We start from the raw sequence: 19050 nt of genomic DNA on the forward strand, positions 1-19050 counted from the left end.
CAGCTCAGCTACACAAACACCTTTTATTCCCCCGCTCTACCTCTCCTGTCTGTTAGCTTGTTCCATTTCAGGAAAGTTTGAAAGCATTTACCTAGTTGAATGCAGCTCAGACTGAAAAACACTGTTTGTAAGCCCATAACTTCTTCCAAGCTTTACAGATGGTCATGCTGTGGCAAAATTCTGTTACTTGAGTTCATTTTGTTCGATTGGATCAAGCTGAATTGGGGCCAGGCTTATTGGGAAGGTCAAGGTCAATTGACAGTCATACGGTATAGTACCAGTGTATCACGCTAGATGCAGTTCTTAATCTTGTGTTTCCTGATGGCCAGGAATGGTACTACCACGACAATACCCGAGTCCAGATTCATGCAGCTCACCCTGGCCTGCATTTCTCCTGGCCGAGAGTTGAGAAATGAGTTCTGGTGGCCAGGTGTCTGTCTTTGCAGGCAGTCTCTTTCAGGGTAAAAATGGTCTGGGTCCAGATTGAGAGCTTCCAAGACCTGGCAAGGCAGGGCAAGCTTGTGCAGCTGCTGTGCATGCTGCTAGCTCCTGTTCATAGACTCAGAAATTCAGTCTTCATGCCATCAGTTGGATACTTAACAGAAGCACTAAACATACCCCGAAGCATTGGTTTTTCTGTTGTTTTTAAATCCAGAAAGAACAGTACCTGTCACTTTACTTCCAACAAAGTGTTTGTGTTATACAGTATTCATTCAGATACTTTGATCATGCAATACAGAAACTGCAAAATACATTTGTTTCATTCTACTATAGATTGGTGCTGGTGCAAGGGCACACTGTGATCTTGGTGAGTAGCTCACACCACTGACTGAAATATTAACACACAGTATCATAATTAAGACTCTTGTGACAACACAGCTAGATACTGCGCCAATGGCCTTTGGATATTGTTGCTGTTATCAGTGAAGGCTGCCAGGCTGGTCAGGATCAGACCTCTAATAAGAACTGACTGATGAAGAGCTTTACAAGAGGTCATGGCCACCCATCCTTGAAGTCTGCAACTGGCAGTGAGCACTGAGGCTTAACCCCCACGTCAGCCTGCCTACCTGTCGGCCCAAGATCGTGTTTGCAAGGCTTTGATTTCTGATTGTCAGGTGCAGGGACTTGCTGTGAGCTAACTAGAACTGCAGGTGTGTGACGAGTAGTGGAGCTTTATTAGGAGAAACCATGAGAAAAGTGTTAGACCTGTTGTTTCTAATTGCAATGCCAGCAGCTGGGCAGCGGGGGGGGCTATAGGAGGCACGGTTTCATCGATGGAATCCATTTGCTCCAGTTGTGGTGAGTTGGGGGGGGGGGGGGGGGGGGGGGGGGGGGGGGGGGGGGGGGGGGGGGGGGGGGGGGGGGGGGGGGGGGGGGGGGGGGGGGTGGGGCTTATAGGCCGCACAGTTTCATCTATAAGATCCATTTGCTCCAGTTGTGGTGATTCAAGACCATAAGAAAGTGACATTCATACCTTATTAAGGAGAGCAGCAGGAAAGGTATACTTAGTTCATGGCATCTTAATCTGCTATACCCAGCAATGCTTTGGTGACCCACTGCTAATAGTCAATATATTTGTTACAAGCGTAACCATGAGTGGATGGTAACCATGGTAACCATCCCGTGAACTGGTAAATTGCTAGGAATGTGGCTGACGAATCGGAATAAAGTTTCACTGTTGGCAATAATGCATTTAAGATGTGGGTAAAGTTTGAAGTTGAATATAGGATATATAGCAGTCGTCAAGAGTAAAAACAATGGAGCATCTTGATGTGAAAAGGGAGGAGAAAAAACAGAAATTAATAGAAAACTTGTTGTCCAAAGTGGATGCCTGGCTGGATCATCCTGACCTTCACAGCGTTTCTTAGTTTGCTTCAGCATGTACAGTGGCTGCCTGCCGTCGTTCCTAATGCACTTGCACAGATTTGACAGGTCGTCTTCTCAAGATTGGTGATCGGAAGCACAGCTGCAGCTGAAATACCCTTTTCAGTGTTTTACTGATCTGGAGATGCCGTCCACAGTCATCTCCTCATAATATCTATCATGCAATTTAAATTCAGTTTATTGTGTGAGAAATGTGGGGTGAAGAACAAGTCCCACTAGGAGGCAAAGTCTTAGTCGGCGTGTAGCAGGTGCAGTGCAAGTCAAGCAAGGTTTTTTCAGCTTATTGATAACTCTTCTGTGACTCTTGGTATTAGGAGAAAAATGTGAGGAGCTCCAAATAACTATCAATGTGTTTGAACAAAAAGATCAGTGTCCTGCTAATCACTTACAAGGTGCCCGCTATAGGTAACATGCTAAGGTCTTTCAAGATGCCTCTGTGAACCCCTAACATAAAAAAACCTGCCTTAAAACATCTGAAGCATGTTGAGGAATCATATCAGATTAAACCATATTAGAGTCAGAGTAAGATGTTGTTAATCTTGGTTTATATGCCCTGTACATCACCAGAGAATAATAAGAAGTAAACCAATCAGCTGCACCCTTGACATATTTGTAATAGATAAACAAAGTGCTTGCTATTGATCCCTGAAGCACTGGAAACACTGAGTAATTGAAAATATGGCTGTGTCTTTGCAATGTCATTTATTATGTAACCACACATGCAATTCTTGTGTTTTTAGAGAAACTTAAAGTGAAGCATTACCCCAGTCTCTAAAGAAATATAAATAGTTTTTCTGGTATAAATGAATCGCACAAAAGGGAAGTGTTTCCACATGGGATTATTCTTCTATTCAGTTTCTCTCCACCACACAACTAAGTAAATTGATTTCTGATGCAGTCCATTTCAATTTGCTGTAACGCCAGGCTGATATGCGCTTACACTGTTAAATGTGAACAGCATTGCTTGTATAGAATTCTCTTTGGGCACTTTTATAATGGATATTTCCTTTCTGCTTAACACACAAGTAATTACAGCTAAGAACAGACCCCTCCTTGCATTAGAAGAAAACCAGCCTTTGCATAATAACATCCCCATTTGACGGCTTCATCAGAGCATCATTTTATTTTGTGTAAATTTGAACCGCCAGAGCTTTCTTCTTCTCCTGCTCCCCGCTGACAGAGCAATCGCTTGAGATAACCACATCCAACTGTTTCACCAGCTCGGCTCTTTCCACATTACCATATATATATAGCAATTGCGTCCAAGGTAATTATAAAAAACCAAAGTATTTTTAACATTGAAAACCTAATCAACGATCCCCTTCTGTGTCGTTTTCTTGCACATCCATTTTACTGGCAGAGTTAACGTCAGAGTGCTTAATTAAATTTAATCATGGAAAAGTTTTTTTTTTTTTTTAATATTATTATTCAGTATTACTAAGATTTATGAGGTTTTTATTTTACATTATCATTTTGTGAAAAGAGAGAGAGTGATCATACACAATCTGGGATTGTATTATATACAGGATAATAGATGGGTTGGGGTCCAAGCTGGTAAAAGATAGCTAGGTGTTTTGGATGACTTCTTAAATTCGACTGGAAAGCGTTGTGTATTAAAGGACCACACCATCAGTTACTTCCATTAGAACTAAACTTATCCTTTTACTGAGGCTGCACAATAATAACACTAGAGCAACATGTTTAATTTCCAGGAGCCCAGGATTGTCATGCTGGGTATTAGTTTATATTGGACAGGCCCTGTTTACAGGGCTTACTGTTAGGTGCTTCAAAGGATGCCATATGGGAATAGGATTTTACACAGCCAATTGAAGGAAATGTGTAAAATTAGGTAGAGTTGAGCAGCATGATCAATGACGTTGGAGGCTTTGTGCAGTAAAGTGCTTTTGACATTGAAATGGCTGGATAAAAATCAAAGCTGATGTCACTTTTTGCACGTCTGGGGGGGTGTGTTCTTCTGCATTATGGTCAGCCACATAGGCTCCCTGTCAGGGGGGTGGTTATTGTTATGTTGTCATAAGATTGACAGATAGATTGATAAAGGGAGGCACTGGCAATGTAAAGCCCTCTCCACTTTGGGGACATTTAAACAAAAAAAACTGTTAGGCAACACTGTACTTTAGTCTTCATAACTGCTATCATTATAACACAATAATTACACACATGGCTGTGCCGTTACAACTTGTTTAATTACACATATACAGCAGTTATTTCTTTACAGTGTAAATGCTATTAACCACACTTGCAATTGCACTGTGCCTGATTCTACTGCAGTGAAGCAGACCACTGCCCACAGTTCTCCTATTTCAGTGTGCTTGTTGCACAGCATAGATGTGTGATTATCTGGGTCTGATCAAGGAACAGATCAGTAAGTAATATACTGGCAATGAAATCTGGTGACCCAGCAAAGCCAAGCTTTAGGGCAGTTAGAATGTTTTATTCCTATTGTTGTTTTCTTTCATTCTGTTTAGTTGGGATTTCACTTTAGTTTTCACATGCCGTGAGGGAGGCTCGTCAATCTTCTTATTTGACAGTGTAGCATTGCTGCTTGGCTGATGTTCTGTTAATTGATCTGCACTAGACCTTGGGGGCCTGTTTATTAGAAGCCACCACTGGGAAAGGAATCTCACAACAGACGTACAGAGGAAACCTCGGAGTCACTTCAGTAATGCATAAACTGGATTGGTGGAAAAGGGCCACAAGCAGAGAGAGCTTTATGACTCACAGGAGTCTATGTTGAATACATGATAACACTTTACATTGTGTCTCATTACTGTGTAGCAAATACAGATGTGCTTACACATAATTGCAATGTTAGTATGCAATACACTTAGCATGCAGGATGCATTAATTGAGCTTTGTTTCTGTTAGGAATTCAGAATTTTTAATAATTAATTTATTGAAATGTCTGGCGACACCTAACAAGTGGATAATAAACGCATTTAACATTTAGATGAACGCTTTCAAGGTTGACTAATGCTATTTAATGTAGTCCCTTTAAATATTCATTAACATTCAACTCTTTAACACTACCCCATTCTGAGAGTTGGTTTTGGTGTGAGCATTGTGCAGGGAGTTTAGCCAGCAACCAACCAGGGCAACTCTAACAACAATAGACTGAAAATACAATCCTCTGCCTTCCCCTGTTAAACACAAGGCACGCTGATCTCAGGCTGTGTATTATTAAAGGGACATGGGTGCTCTGCATCCTGATGAACTTCTCTGGTTGCTTCAGACTGACTAATTCTGCCTTCAGAGACCCGTTTGTTGAATCTGTCATCATTAAACAAGTCTGGCAGCGGCATGAAATTTATTGAACAACTGCCGGAGCTCTTCAGGAGTTCCTTTGTAATCATTTCCATCTATTTCCAATGTAATATTTGCCTTTTGAAAATATAAATTAAGTACAAAATATGTAATTAAGTATATGTAAAAGTTATGTTGCAGTTCTTAAAACTTTTGTATTTAGAAGCAAAGTGTCACAAAGTCACACAGTATAGAGTAAATCAATCAGTCCCAGAGCTTGCTTACTGTGACGGGAACTTCTGTTATGCAAACAGACTCTCACAGTTCTTTCCAACATGTTTTGGTACTGAGTTTATAGATCCCTTATAAACATACATGTGCTATAAACAACATTCGATCAATATTAATGCTAATAGCATGCTATAGCAATACAGTTAATACGAACATGTAATTAAGGCTTTTAAAAGACCCTGTACACTAACTTGCTTTGAACATGCCGTCTCATTATGATGTATCGATAATGTGGGCTTGGCAACTGTGGGGAAGTGTTTTATACTCTTATCTCTCATCAATACTTCACTGGCCATTTTTGTCAATGTTTTCAGGAAGCCTATCTAATAACTTATGGTGCAAGAAGGTGTGCATCAGATACTGAGAACTCTTACGAAATTGCCTTAGCAGTGCTTTTTGTTATTTTTTCTAAGTTACAAAAGCAATTTGTGTTCTATCCGAGATATGATTAGTTTTGTAGCTATGGCTACCTCAAACAATGCTCTGAGCAAAAGACTGATAGACAAGACCTTCTCAGCATGGCCTCCCATGAAGCTCCCTGGTTTGACTTTGGTGTCAGTCTGAGCTAAGCCCACAGTTCAGAGACTAAGGATTGATGGGAGGTGTGCTTACACCTGTCTGCAGCTTGATAAGTCTGACAGGTAGTTTCTCAGCCACGTTGCTCCCTGGTTTGGGGTAGGCTTCTTCTGCATTCAGCAGGGATAATCCTCTAAGTTGGCAGCTGAATTAAACTCTCTCCTAATATATATGATCCAAACAAAATACGCTGTGCACATGCTCTGTGGAACTGCTCTTGCATTCAGTGCCATGCATTCAAATGAGAGTTTAGTTAGCAAAGGCTCTCAAGTCCGTCCGGCGGGAGGGGAGTGTAAACTTAACGTTTTTCTTGCTGTCTTCCAACCCATCAGCTGTCAGGTTCTGCGGGTGGGGTACCATCGACAGTCCAAGACACCCCTCCCATCCGAGGTTGGGGGTGGGGGTGGGGGGTGTCCGGGCAGTATGTCATTACTACGATCTCAGAACCTCTTCTCCTTAGCGGAGACAAAATACTTTAAAACTACAAAATGGTGCAGAGGAGATGACACAACTTGAAATAATTGAATTAGCTTTAGAGCTGATTCTCAATTATTAACTATCCAAAACAAGGAAATTGAGACCGGCTGATAATAAATTTTCTGTTACCTTAATCCATCTGTCATTTTGAAGGGTCTGTGTATTGCTGTTTTAATTAGGCTTGGCTTATCTGCACATATCTGTTGACTAACACGATCCACTGCAACCCTATGACAATTTCCTGCACATTGTCTGGCGTTGAATTGGTGTGTTTCTGCAGTAGATTCAGCGTGCTTGAACAAGCTACATTGTGATAGGCTATGATACCTTCAATCTAATGAATCCATTACAAACAAATGACAGCGCATGGGATTTTCTTCATACCACTGATCAACACAAATGGAGGCCTCTTTAGCAAAACATTAATATTGCATCTTTATTGTAGAGATTGCACCAAAACAAACTATTTATTGGGGCGCGTGGGGGGGGGTTGCAAGAATAAATTAAGTGGAGTTGCAGTTAAAAAAAAAAAAAAAACGTTACTTTCACGTAGAAAAAAAAAATACATTTATATTGATTAACCTTCATTTTATTACTCTCATTAGTTCAACTAGAAACGAAGAAACAGATAAACTGGAAAACATCAAAGGCTGCCCAGTGTTCCAGTAGTATTTCTACAGTATATTTACAGTAGTATTTTCTTTGCATGTTTTTATAAATCTAAACATTCCCCATTAACCCCTTCATGCATCCTCATATGAGGTCATCCTGCATTTGCATCTTCCATACGTGCCCATATAAACACTGGAAGAGAGGTTTTTTTGTTTTTTTACTCTGGTTGAATTTGAGGCTGGGGTCCTTGAGAGCAGAGTTCTTTGCTTACAACTCTACGCAGGCTTCTCAAATGTCATAAAACGTAACGTTACATAAAGAACAGACTCCTCTGCACAAAACTACAGCAGACCCCCCTTGATAGTACAACACTTGCTAACACCATTCTAATGAAAACCTTGTCAATAGATACATTTAGACAGCTGTGACAGTTTAATGTCATCACTTCTAATCTACCTAAGTGCCAATGATTCTGGTGCTCTGTCTTCTCGTTTTCAGCAAATCTGTAGACAAGATTTTTAAGCACAGGGAGAGAATACAGTATAGAAAGGAAAGGCTTCTTGTCACATCCAACAAGAAACCTAACCTGATTTGAAATTCTCGAAATTGGCAGTGGCCAGCTCTCTGCTTTCTCAACAGGGCCCTGTGTTACTCTGAAGGCTCAATAAAATAAAACAAAAATCTGAAAATAGGGGAAGACATCCCAGAACAGCAGCATGAAAGCTGATTCCCTGTGGTGACTTACTTCAGGGTTAAACAGGCTGTTTACCGAAAGATACCAGGACAGTGGCTGCTTGAAAAGGACTTTGAATAACCCTACAGAAGATGCTACATCCAGGTTAGCAAATGCTTTTTAATTTGTCATGGTATCCAGACCCACCCTCAGTTTGCTGTAGATATGAGAGCTCTTTTTAAAAGTTTATGCTAACAAAAGCATAGCACTGCATTGTAAATAGGTGGAGCATGGTGAAGCATTGGTAAAAATTGCAAAGCCCAAAGAGGCAAACCATGTGACAAATGCATAGTACAACCACAAGAAAATCGGGGGGAGGGGCTTGCAAAATGATTGTGCAAATTCACTGTGGTAAACTCATATAAGGGTGTCCAAAGGTACTTTCATTACTTAACCCCACTTAATGATGTGTGCACTGAAATGTGTTAAAATCACAGCATGTGATGTAGAAGGAAGTTGCACCTCCTTCACAACCTCTTAAGTCAGTTCTGCCTTACAGTTTTGTTTTGGAGGCATTTCAAGACAGTCGTCTGCTAGACCTCTTGAATGCAGCTCTGTGTGTGTGTGTTAAGTAACAGGCTACTTTTATTAAGGGATTTTTATTTATGAGACATTGTGGTCCTGTCATTGCAAATAAAAAAAAAAAAACTTTTTTTTTTTTTTTTTTTATTATTATAGTTAATGAAAAACCTAAAAGCTTTATAAAAATTTGAGGTTTGAAACAAGTGCATTTTACTTACTCCAATTGCCGGCTGCGTCATATTTGAGAAATTCAATTAAGCTCAAGTGTTTTGTTGTAGCAGACAAAATTTGTTGCGGGGATAGAAAATGTAAGAAAAGATAAACAGACATGCTATTTCGAGCAAGATGACTCAGCCAGAGTGCTTTTGTATGACATGCATTCAGAACTATGGAGTTTGTTCCCTGTCTTTCTATATACATATTGATGTTTCTGTATTTGACTTGCTGCTGGTGCAGACAGCATCGCGTTCAGTTTGAAAAACCAAGCCTCTACTACTGACATTTCAATATGGCACTGACTTTAATACAGAAAAATAGGGTTATATGTCTGAAATATCCACTGATCATGAGTTGAAGAAAGAGCTTTGCACGTTTAAGGTGCTCACATATCAAAAAGAAAACATAGGAATCAAGACAAGCTGAGAGGAGAGGACACGTTCATTTCAACACATTTCTCAAAAGGATTTATCTGATCACCAGAAGCCTTCTGTTTATCAAATATGTCAGGCTGGTTTTACCCCAGACCTCAGGCTGGTTTCACAAACAACTCCAGGCGCATCAGTCTAGGTATCTACACATGATACAAATCTCGAGGCCCCTCGAAATCACCAGATTAGCAGGTCTGACAAAGTAAAAAAAAACAACACAAGATATTCTAGATGTTGATTGTCTACACAGTAATGGGGACATAAAGCAACAACAGTAACATATATATATATATATATATATATATATATATATATATATATATATATATATATATATATATATATATAAAACTGTCAATAGTCAGTCTGTTTCCTGGTAGGATGGGCAAATTCCAGTACAAAAGATCTGGCTTCTGCACTGTTTAGTTGTCGGTATAATTCCAAGTTTGTTGCATGGAATGCAAGACCAGCAAAGGGAAGTCCACCTGGGAACTTGGAGCCTTCCAGTACGATCGTTACACTGACAGGATGACATTCAGGGCTTGGATCTAGAACGGAAATGACTATACATGATCACATTGGGGTCCAGGGATGCACACAGTGACACTGTACATTGAAGAGAGTATTGTATTCACATTCTGTCCTTTACACTTCACCTGGAGTCCCCGAGCTGCATTCCAGTAGAACTCCTCATGGTTATAAAAACACGTGGGTTGGCTTCTAGCACTGACTTGCTAATTTTTTATTTTTTTTCTTCAAAAGTCATCTTTACTGCATTTATCCTGCAGTCACTTTACAGGCATCAGTGCTTAAATGTGCCCCGTCCCCCAATCCCAGGAGAGGATGTTCAGAACGAACTCAGGTTCTCCAGAGCCACTTCATAGCAGAACTTGTATTGTTCCTGAAAAAGAACACAATTGCATTAACATTAATAAAGAATGCTTTCTGAAGCAGAGGAAAGAAAATACAGGTCTAAAATCCTTTAACCTCCAATCATGCTTGACATGGCCTCAGCTTACAAAGATGCCTGCCTCTACTGCACCATATTATAACAATAAAAACTGCATTCCACAGCCTGTCTCTTATCCCAGCAATGTTTAGTTAACCTGAGAGAAACATCCTCATTTCGTGCCCAAAGATTTTCACGACACCTCACCAGTGTTTCCACCATATTGGATTTGTTGTTCCTCAATGTCTTGACCACGTGGAACACGTCCACAATGTTTTGTTGCTGGATCATCTCGCTGATGCTGCAGATTGCACAGAATGTGCCACTGCGTCCTCCTCCAGTCCTGTCAAAACAATAGGGGGAAGAATATGAAGTTGAGGGAACACCCTGCCCTGGTAACCAAATCCCACCTTTCACTGTATCCCTTTGTTTGACAATTTCAGTCTTGGGTACCGTGATCAAATCTGGATGTTTAAAAGGGGTAATGTATCTCTGAGAGACTCCTTGTTTTCGAGCACAGTTAAATGTTGCTACGAACGTCAAGGGGATTGAAGGGGTCTGGCTTGACGTCTGTTTTACGATTCAATAGATACACTTTTTATGCTCAGCCAAACAAACACAAACGTACGCCAGCATAATGGAGAATTATAGGAAACAGATTAAATCAGTAACAATACGTTTAACCTTGTGTGCCTATAAGTACAATAATCACTAATGAAGCGTGTGTGATCAGTGGAACTGCTGCTTTAAATCAGATTAGCCTGCAGTGTGTATGTGCTATACACAATATTGCTTTGATGATCCGATTTCAAGGATCATTTATCCTAGCTGAATGTGTGCAGTGGTTTTAATACCGTAACAAATGAAATCAATAAATAACACATACATCTTGAAGTCATGGTGGAACTCTATGTGTTCAACGAGATGCTAGTACACCAGTGGAAGACTGGTCGGTATCTCTTCACTATGATCTTGCAGGAATAGTGGATGCAGAATTTACTGAGTGTGTCCTCAAGAAGCTGGGAGAAGGTCTAGACTAAACATCCACAGGCTCACGTTCCGGGACCACAGGTACATTGAGTTCAGTACAAAGCATCTCTCTCCAGAACTCCCTATATACTCGTCTTGGACAGTACTGTACTGCTCTAAACAACACTTACACTGTGTCTCTAATTGCTTTGTATTTACATAGTAGTTAATTAGTAAATCATCATTACAATGTTATTAATCATGGTTACAATGTACTTAATGTGTAAATCTTTTTGCACAATATATGTAAACATGCAATTGTATCAGAAAAGGGTTAGGGTTATATCATGCAAAAAGATTTACACACGAAGTATATTGTAACTAACTACTGTGTAAATAGACAGTAATTAAAGACACTTCATGTAAAGCGTTGCCACGCTCTCTTATAAACGGAGCCCCTGAGCTGGCCAGGGCTTATCCTCAGTCAGTGAAGCCGTGCTAAAGGTTCTCACAGGCAGTGCACCACGGTGCGCCCGTCTCCTCCATCGTACTGCTCCTGCCATTTGGAGAGACGTCGGACGAGCTGGTGGACAGAGCGCTTGGACAGGGGTGTGTCTCTGTATGCCGGCCAGCCGATGAACTGGAAGTGCTGGACGAGACGGTAACCGTCCTGGGGCTGTAAGTGAAGGATTACAGAGGGCACCGGTGAGTTTAAATGAGGTTAATACCAAAGGGGATTCAAAGTGTCCCGATCTCTTCAGTCCTTCTGTTCAGTATGTTACCGAACGTTTTTCATTTAAAATTGCCCACGCTCTCGTCAGGTACGGACATTCAGAATTCTGAGCGGTCAATATTTCAGGGTTCCAAATATTGGTCTCGTACTTTGGATGTTTTTGTGGTAAAGCAAATAACGTGTTTCAATGACAAATATTAATTCTGTCGCGACCGAGGAGGTTATACAGGAACAGGTGCACCCCAACAATGTTTCAGTATGGTTAAATATTGTAGGTACAGCGTATTAAAAAATGTAGGAACGTTTACTACAACGGGCGAAACATGAATCATGGTCTTTGCATTAAAAGTGGACACACACAGAGGAAAGGTCTGCTTGCAGGATTACTTTCACTTCCATATTTTTTCTCACATCTAAGAGATCAGCATTTTATTTTCTATAGGCACACTGCTGAAGGGATGACCTTTAAAAGTAATGCAGTGCTTACAGCACCAGAAAAGACTCAATGATAACAGACATGCCCATTAAATCACTTGTTTTCACAATTTAAAAAATAATGGGCACTGTATTTAAAGGGCATGCTAAATAATGTTGGCAAGAAAACAGCTCAAATACATTGCTGATTGTCAGCTCTGTGTTAGATATTATGAACTTGTACAGAACAAGCTTTCAGATATAACCAATATGTTAGTAACACAGGCCCCCTAGAAATCCATTATAAACCATTAAAGTCATTAAAAACGTTGATCAAAGTGATTTACGTCCATCGTATGTGCATGTAAAATGAGGGGTTCATTGCATTTGAAACAGCTTACAAACACACTGTACAACCCTACATTCATAATTTTTTTTAAGATACGGATTTTATGATATCACTGTCGATTCCCCTTCGAGAGGCAGGACTCTTTTGTCAGACGTCCCGTCGTTTTTCCTTAATCTGTAATTTACACTTTCTCTAAAACATACATTTTTGATGTCTTTGTGGGAGGTCTAGATGGTAGGCAGTGAAGCGCGATACAATAAAACTAACGTGAAACGCAAATAAAAATAAAAAGCTTTGCTGACAAGTCTGTGATGGCCAAAACAGGGATGGGAATGAGACTCCTATTGTGTAGCATTTTGATCCATTCCTGGTTTAACTATGAGGTTGGTAAGACACACCTGAGCTTCCTATCTATACACTGTGGCTTATCAGGCTCATTTTAAAACCTGGAATGGGGGAAACTGCTATGCAACAGGAGTCTTCTTGCCATCCCTGCAAAATAAAATCACTATAGGCTAGGCTAGGCAAGCTGAACATTTACAGGTAATAGCATTATACAATTTATAGGTAAGTGATAAAAAAATGGTCGGTCTATATATATATATATATATATATATATATATATATATATATATATATATATATATATATATTTAAAATGTGTGTCTACAAAAAACAAACATAACTGAAGGTTAGCTTGTAGAAGATGAATACTTCTTACCCGTGCCATGTTGCAGATACGGAATATCCTGTTAATAATGTCCTCGTCAATGTCGGCTGAAATAAACTCCGCCTGGATAGGCCCATAGAAACTGGAGCTTTTCTCAGGCCAGTACTGCATACACAGCTGGGGAAAGGGTAACCCGATTACTAACTGTAGCAACACTTCTTGCAATTAGCAAGCAACTCAATAATTACATGGCTGGCTCTTCACCAAAACCCTTGCAATAAGAACTGATCTACCAGACATAGCCAGGTAGATATAAATCCATACAGTTCTACAATACTATACGTATACTAAAGTTTCTGTTATCACCGGTTCGTGTTCAGCCTCCATCCTGTTACATAGCTCACGTTTCAGGAGAACATACAGCACAGTTCATACCTGCGCAGCATCCATTTCGTTTAGCATCACTATTGTCGAGCAGTTGTAGTCGAACACCAGCCTCCAGAAATCCGCTACCGTGTTGGGCAAGGGGTGCTGGGTAACAATGAAGGCCGCAGGCTGTTTATGACTCTGGGAATCAATAAAAGAAGAGTTCAGTCGATTAACGGCCTGCAAACGGGAGGCTGCATTCATCTGTGGCGAGCATTAACAAAGAGAAGCAGCAGAGGCCTTGCAGGATATAGTCACAGCGCTGAAGGACCTCTCAATCCTGCTAGTCAGGAGGCTGTAAACTTCCTTGTGAAGTGCCCCTTAATGAAGAGTATGAATTATATATGAAACTGCTATCGTCTATATACATTTTTTTCATTAGGTCCCCTACCTATAACTTGTGGTCAACTCCTCATTGCACAGATGCACTGCACTAAACCTTCAAAACTTAAAATCAGTCTACCTAGCTATTTCTACCATGCTATCTGAACAAGGCAGAAGCCAAAACGTTACAGATAATACTTAAAATAATGAATCCATAGGCTTCAATCTTGCTTGAGAAGATAGAGGTACACACATATAAGAAATTTCAATTAAATCCTGAGCCGTTTCATCACAAAGCACTTTCAAACACATGGCTAACCAGTTTCTAGCAAGCCAACCTATCTACCTGTTTTTCAAATCAATTAGTCTTCTTATGTACAGCGGTCTCCGCGTATAGGGACACCTCCTAAGAGAACACTTTGCCTAAGAGAACACCCTTGTGATGAACATACACTTGCCTATTGCTTTTCTCTTACTTATTCTGTTCATTTCATCTGTTGATCCACGTGCATCATGACAAGTAATAAATATTTATTTATTTATCTACTGATTCATATTGTGTTTGGTGGTCAACTCCATCTTACAGAACACCTTGGCTAAGAGAACACTTTACTTGCTTCCCGGGGGGGTGTTGTCTTAGTCGGAGACTACTGTATAAAAAAAAGAAAACAACAATGAAATAAGGTATTTTCTTACATCCATAAGAGCTGCATTGATATAGTTGCTGGACTCCCCATCCACGGAGATGAGGAAGGGCAGGCAGCGGTCCACTGGCAGCACGTCCATGCTGCGGTTCTTGTCATGGTTCCTGGGCAGCAGGCCAACGCTGCAGTCTTCAGGGCGCACTCGCGGGGTCACGATGTTCAGAGTCTAGAAGCAGAGTGATGGCATGACAACAAGGACAGGCACATGGCCCAACCCTCTTCAGCTTCTTGATGTTGTTAGGGGCTGCATAACTTGTTGGAGACGTCACTTAAGTTCTTTCGCCTTCAAGTATAGTTGATGGAACACTGAGACACTTTTTCAGGAACAGTGGCATGAAATCTGGTTCTAGGAGACCTGGTTGAGGGAACTTTGCTGTATCAAGCCTCAAGTCTCCTGTGGTGTGCCCAGCAATGGCCTGAAACCTAGTCTCCTGAAACCAAGTTTTAAGCCACAAAGTGGCTTCATGATCCCTCAGCTTTACTTGAAGGTGAAAGAATTCTCCAATAAGTTATGTGAGAGTACAGAATACATTTTTAGATCAACCAACTAGAAGAAACCGGACCAGTACTGATGGACCAGATGGCTTCCTTTTGTTTGTAAATGTTCTTACGTTCTTAATGAATATTTTGAGCAATTCCTTTAAGACTGCGAAAAAATAATGACCTGAAATTCGTCTTTGATCTGGCTGGAGTTGGTCTGTGGGTCCAGCCTGCTGATGTTGTAGTATATGGCTCTGAATTCACAGACTGGGATGGCTGTGTTCCCACAGAGGCATGCCTCAAGGATGGCGTCATGGACAAACACATACTGCTCCTAAAACACAAACACACTATTAACGAGTCACGTTCACTCTGCAGACAGAAGATAAGCCTTATCAAGACTCAGTGTCTTTTTACTATTGAAATGCAAACCTCTGCCTAGCCTACAGCCTGTGGAAATGCCCACAGGGCTGTCAAACTCAGCTTTCTCACAGTTTTCTCATTACTTTCATGAAGTTGCAGGTTTCATCCCAGCAGGTTCCTGCATTGCCGAATCTGTGGTCAGATTTGTTCAATATACTGAACAGGCATGCATGTTTATATGGTTAAATCACTACACTGCGATGCACAAAGCTGTGGGTTTGGTGCTCAGGGTTAACCAATGCCTATGAGGGCCTATGAATCAGAATCGTTAACTATGACTGCCTTAGATTCATTTAGGGATGTTCAGCGTATTGTCCGAGTTCAACCCTTGCTTCAGCTTTTTGACTTGGTCTTATGAAGCACTTCTGTTTTCCTCTAAACTGTTGTACACTATCTCCACACGCATTCTTCAACACCATAATCCTTCATCTGCTGAAGTAGCTTATGTTGTGAAAATACCCCATTGTAACAAAGCCAGCTGTTATAGAGCCTTATAGAGCTTTTATTCAAATTAAATGGTACACCTGTGGTACACAATATGCAAGGCACTAAGGCAAATCCTGGCTTAAAACAAATCAGAACATTTCTGAACACATACTGGGGGAAAAAACACACACACTGCAGAGGCTTATTGGGGTAACATGACTATCTGACCTCCCTTGCCATTATCTGTCCTGAGCTCTTTTTTCAGAAAGCTTTTAACAGGATTATTTCTGGTGTTTCTTTTTTTTATAAAGGATTGTTATTTTCATAATTGTACATCTGGCTGGCAGGCAGTTGTCCATGTGCACATCATTAATGCCATGCAAGTCACCCTGGATTTATCAAACCATCCTACAATTAATTTGTTTTGTTGGCTATATTACTGGCTTGTCTTGGCCCTAACTCCAGTATTGATTTGCACTGATGTGCTAGGGCTGCAAAAAAATTAATAAACCCTGTTTTAACACTGTCAATAGGGAGCTGGAAATCTAAGGCAAAGTCTGTTCTCCAGAATGACCTTTTGAGACAATTGTGTGAAGTCTTCGATACCAAATCCCCCACTATAATATTAAAGCCCTCTATTCAAGCCTTTCTTCATGCTTGCTATGTTACATAAATGTAGTGTGTTTGCTGCTATATAATGAATGTGTTAAATGGATTCATGAAAAATACCTACAGTCAATGTGTATTCTTGTATCTGTTGCTGCTGTCTGCCCCGGGATACTCTTGTAAATGGAGATCTTTGATCTCAATAATCTAAATCCTGGATAAAGAACGCTTTCTTGCAGCTTTATATATTGCTCATGGGGATTTCATTTGCATAGCTAATAAATAAATCAAGTGAGAGGTAGCCTACAGACATACAAGTGTGTGGGTGTGTGTTCGACATCTATATCGTGCTGGTGCATACTTGTTAAACTGTAAATAATTATATATATACATAGAAACACACAATTAGTTTTGTCTCTGATTCATTTGTTTAATAAAGTAATCGCTACATATTTCCTGAAATGTTTCATTACCTGCGGTACGTCTATAGTATGAATTTCATCACTGGCTCAGTGACGTTCAAAACAGGATAGCAAATCGAGCTGTACTAATGAGTGTGACTGACTGCCATGCTGGAGTTGCCTTTGAGCTCTTACAATGACATGACATATTGCTTGGGGTCAAGTTCACGCAGTAACTGCAAGTGTTCCCTCAAGAGTGGCAAGAATCATTTCAATCTCCTCTGTGAATTGCACACTGCATATACTCAGCTGCTAAGCCCTAGTGCAGGGAAACAAAGCCACTGATGGAATTGCTGCTCCCCCAGCGCTCCCCATAATTCCCAGCTCATTTTATACTTGTCCAGTTTCCATAATAGGGAAAGGGCCCTGCTATTTCATGTGACTTTTAGCTTAATTGCTATGGATTCTATATTCAAATATTACAGAAGCGTCTTCCTGTTTCCCTTTCCTAAAAAATAATGGTCAATAAAATACAGATGCGCCTCTTTCTTCAGCCCTGATGTTAACCAATGAATCCCAAGAAAAACTACAAAACAAACACGCTCTTTCCCCCTTTTGTGTGTCAGAAAGCTTGGGGAGGGTCAGCCCTCTAGTCACATGACACAATGGGGTTCCCCTTGTCCTCTTCTGGACTCACCTCAGTCTGCACCATGTTGACTCTCTGTGAGCGGAGCTCGCGGATGCAATTAAATATGTCCACAACCCCTTCGTTCTCTGCCATGTCCAGCATGATATCAACAGCGATGAAGCACCCAGTCCTCCCAGCTCCAGCACTAGAAATAAAACAAAATTAATCCTGAACGATAAAGTTGAGTACAGGGGTTCAATGCCACAGCACAGCATCCTGATTGATTGATGGCTGACTGAGGAACAGCTACATTTTGCAGGATGGGTCGCAACGGAAGGGGTTAGGCAGGGTAAGACACTCCCTTGTAAAATGCACCGTATACTATGCACAGTATAGTACGCCTTATACTCCAAAAATGAACGGCTTACAATTACAAACGGCTGACGGAAACGGCGCACACACTTACCTGCAGTGCACCACGACGGGGCCGGCATCAGGAGGATTGAGGAGCTTGACTTGCCGAACGAACCCCAGCAAGCCCGTGGCATAGCAGGGGACCCCATGATCCGGCCAGCTGGTGAAGTGGAACTGCCTAATCTCCCGGATCTCGTGGTGACCTTTCTGGTAAGAACAATAAAGGGCACTTCAATGAAGCTACAGACCTTTACCTTTCATTACTCTGTAGAGCAAGGGTATTATGCGATCAAGACAAAAGCTTTAAACCAGTCCAAGGCCTTATAAAAGGGGCCGCCATCTAAAGGAAGCCTGTTTACCCAAAGCATAGTTTATGCATATTTCTTAAAATATGCTTAAAAACATATATCTGTGTCCCCGTGAAAGCTCATGTTTAAATTACAAATGACACATTTTCTCCTGAGTGTGTGTTCTTATTATTATTCATTTTCCTTTTCTTGTCTATTGTACTCTCATGTAGAGGTGTGCTGCTTTTGCCTCTGGTGGGGTAATTTCAATCCAGTCACAATCAGGTGACATAAAGAGGCTTTGAAACACTTTGGGGGGGTGGGGGGTGGGGGTTTCTGATTGTAAGTGTCAATCTGTAAGAGTCACGATTAGCTGAGAGGTTTGTTTATGCAAACTGAAGTTAACCACTTCAATCTCCCTTTCACGGTAACCGTTTAATTGCAATTTGAGATTGTGAACATTTAATTCCCTGCTGCTGTCACTGATATGGCACAAATCCACCGAGATTTGAAATATTTTCCTCATAATTTTACCCCACAGAGTAACAAATTTGCTGGTATTTTGATGTTTTTAATTCGCAGCTTAAAGAGGCAATGTCCAAAAAGCTTGGTAATTACAGGATACACCGAATCTAATGCCTTAGTGTCCGTTTCCATCCTTCTTCCACTGAATAACCCTCAGGGCTTGTTAGCTCAGCAGAAAACACTGGTTAACATATCTGATGATATATATGTGTGTGTGTGTGTGTGTGTGTGTGTGTGTGTGTGTGTGTGTGTGTGTGTGTGTGTGTGTGTGTGTGTGTGTGTGTATCCTGAAGAAAGCCTTTAAATATGAATACAC

At 40.8% G+C, this 19050-nt stretch overlaps 1 protein-coding gene across 12 annotated transcripts in view; it reads right to left on the minus strand.

Annotated features, from left to right (window-relative positions):
- Positions 1–6939: 6939 nt before the first annotated feature.
- LOC121297858 (receptor-type tyrosine-protein phosphatase T) overlaps positions 6940–19050 on the minus strand; it is a 156562-nt gene continuing 144451 nt past the window's right edge. For 6 of the 12 annotated variants that reach the window (XM_041224402.1, XM_041224406.1, XM_041224408.1 and 3 more), the window contains 9 exons: positions 17975–18129; positions 17578–17713; positions 15209–15358; positions 14537–14710; positions 13526–13657; positions 13142–13267; positions 11437–11600; positions 10163–10298; positions 6941–9907 (listed from right to left, as the gene is read on the minus strand). In XM_041224402.1, coding sequence (XP_041080336.1) covers positions 9854–9907; positions 10163–10298; positions 11437–11600; positions 13142–13267; positions 13526–13657; positions 14537–14710; positions 15209–15358; positions 17578–17713; positions 17975–18129 — 1227 coding nt within the window. In that variant the 3' untranslated portion in view covers positions 6941–9853. Of the gene's footprint in view, positions 9908–10162; positions 10299–11436; positions 11601–13141; positions 13268–13525; positions 13658–14536; positions 14711–15208; positions 15359–17577; positions 17714–17974; positions 18130–19050 lie in introns of all 12 variants that reach the window. The other 6 variants (XM_041224404.1, XM_041224409.1, XM_041224410.1 and 3 more) reach the window with 2 other exon arrangements.

The sequence above is a fragment of the Polyodon spathula genome, chromosome 23 (genome assembly GCF_017654505.1).
Source record: "Polyodon spathula isolate WHYD16114869_AA chromosome 23, ASM1765450v1, whole genome shotgun sequence".
Lineage (NCBI taxonomy): Eukaryota > Metazoa > Chordata > Actinopteri > Acipenseriformes > Polyodontidae > Polyodon > Polyodon spathula.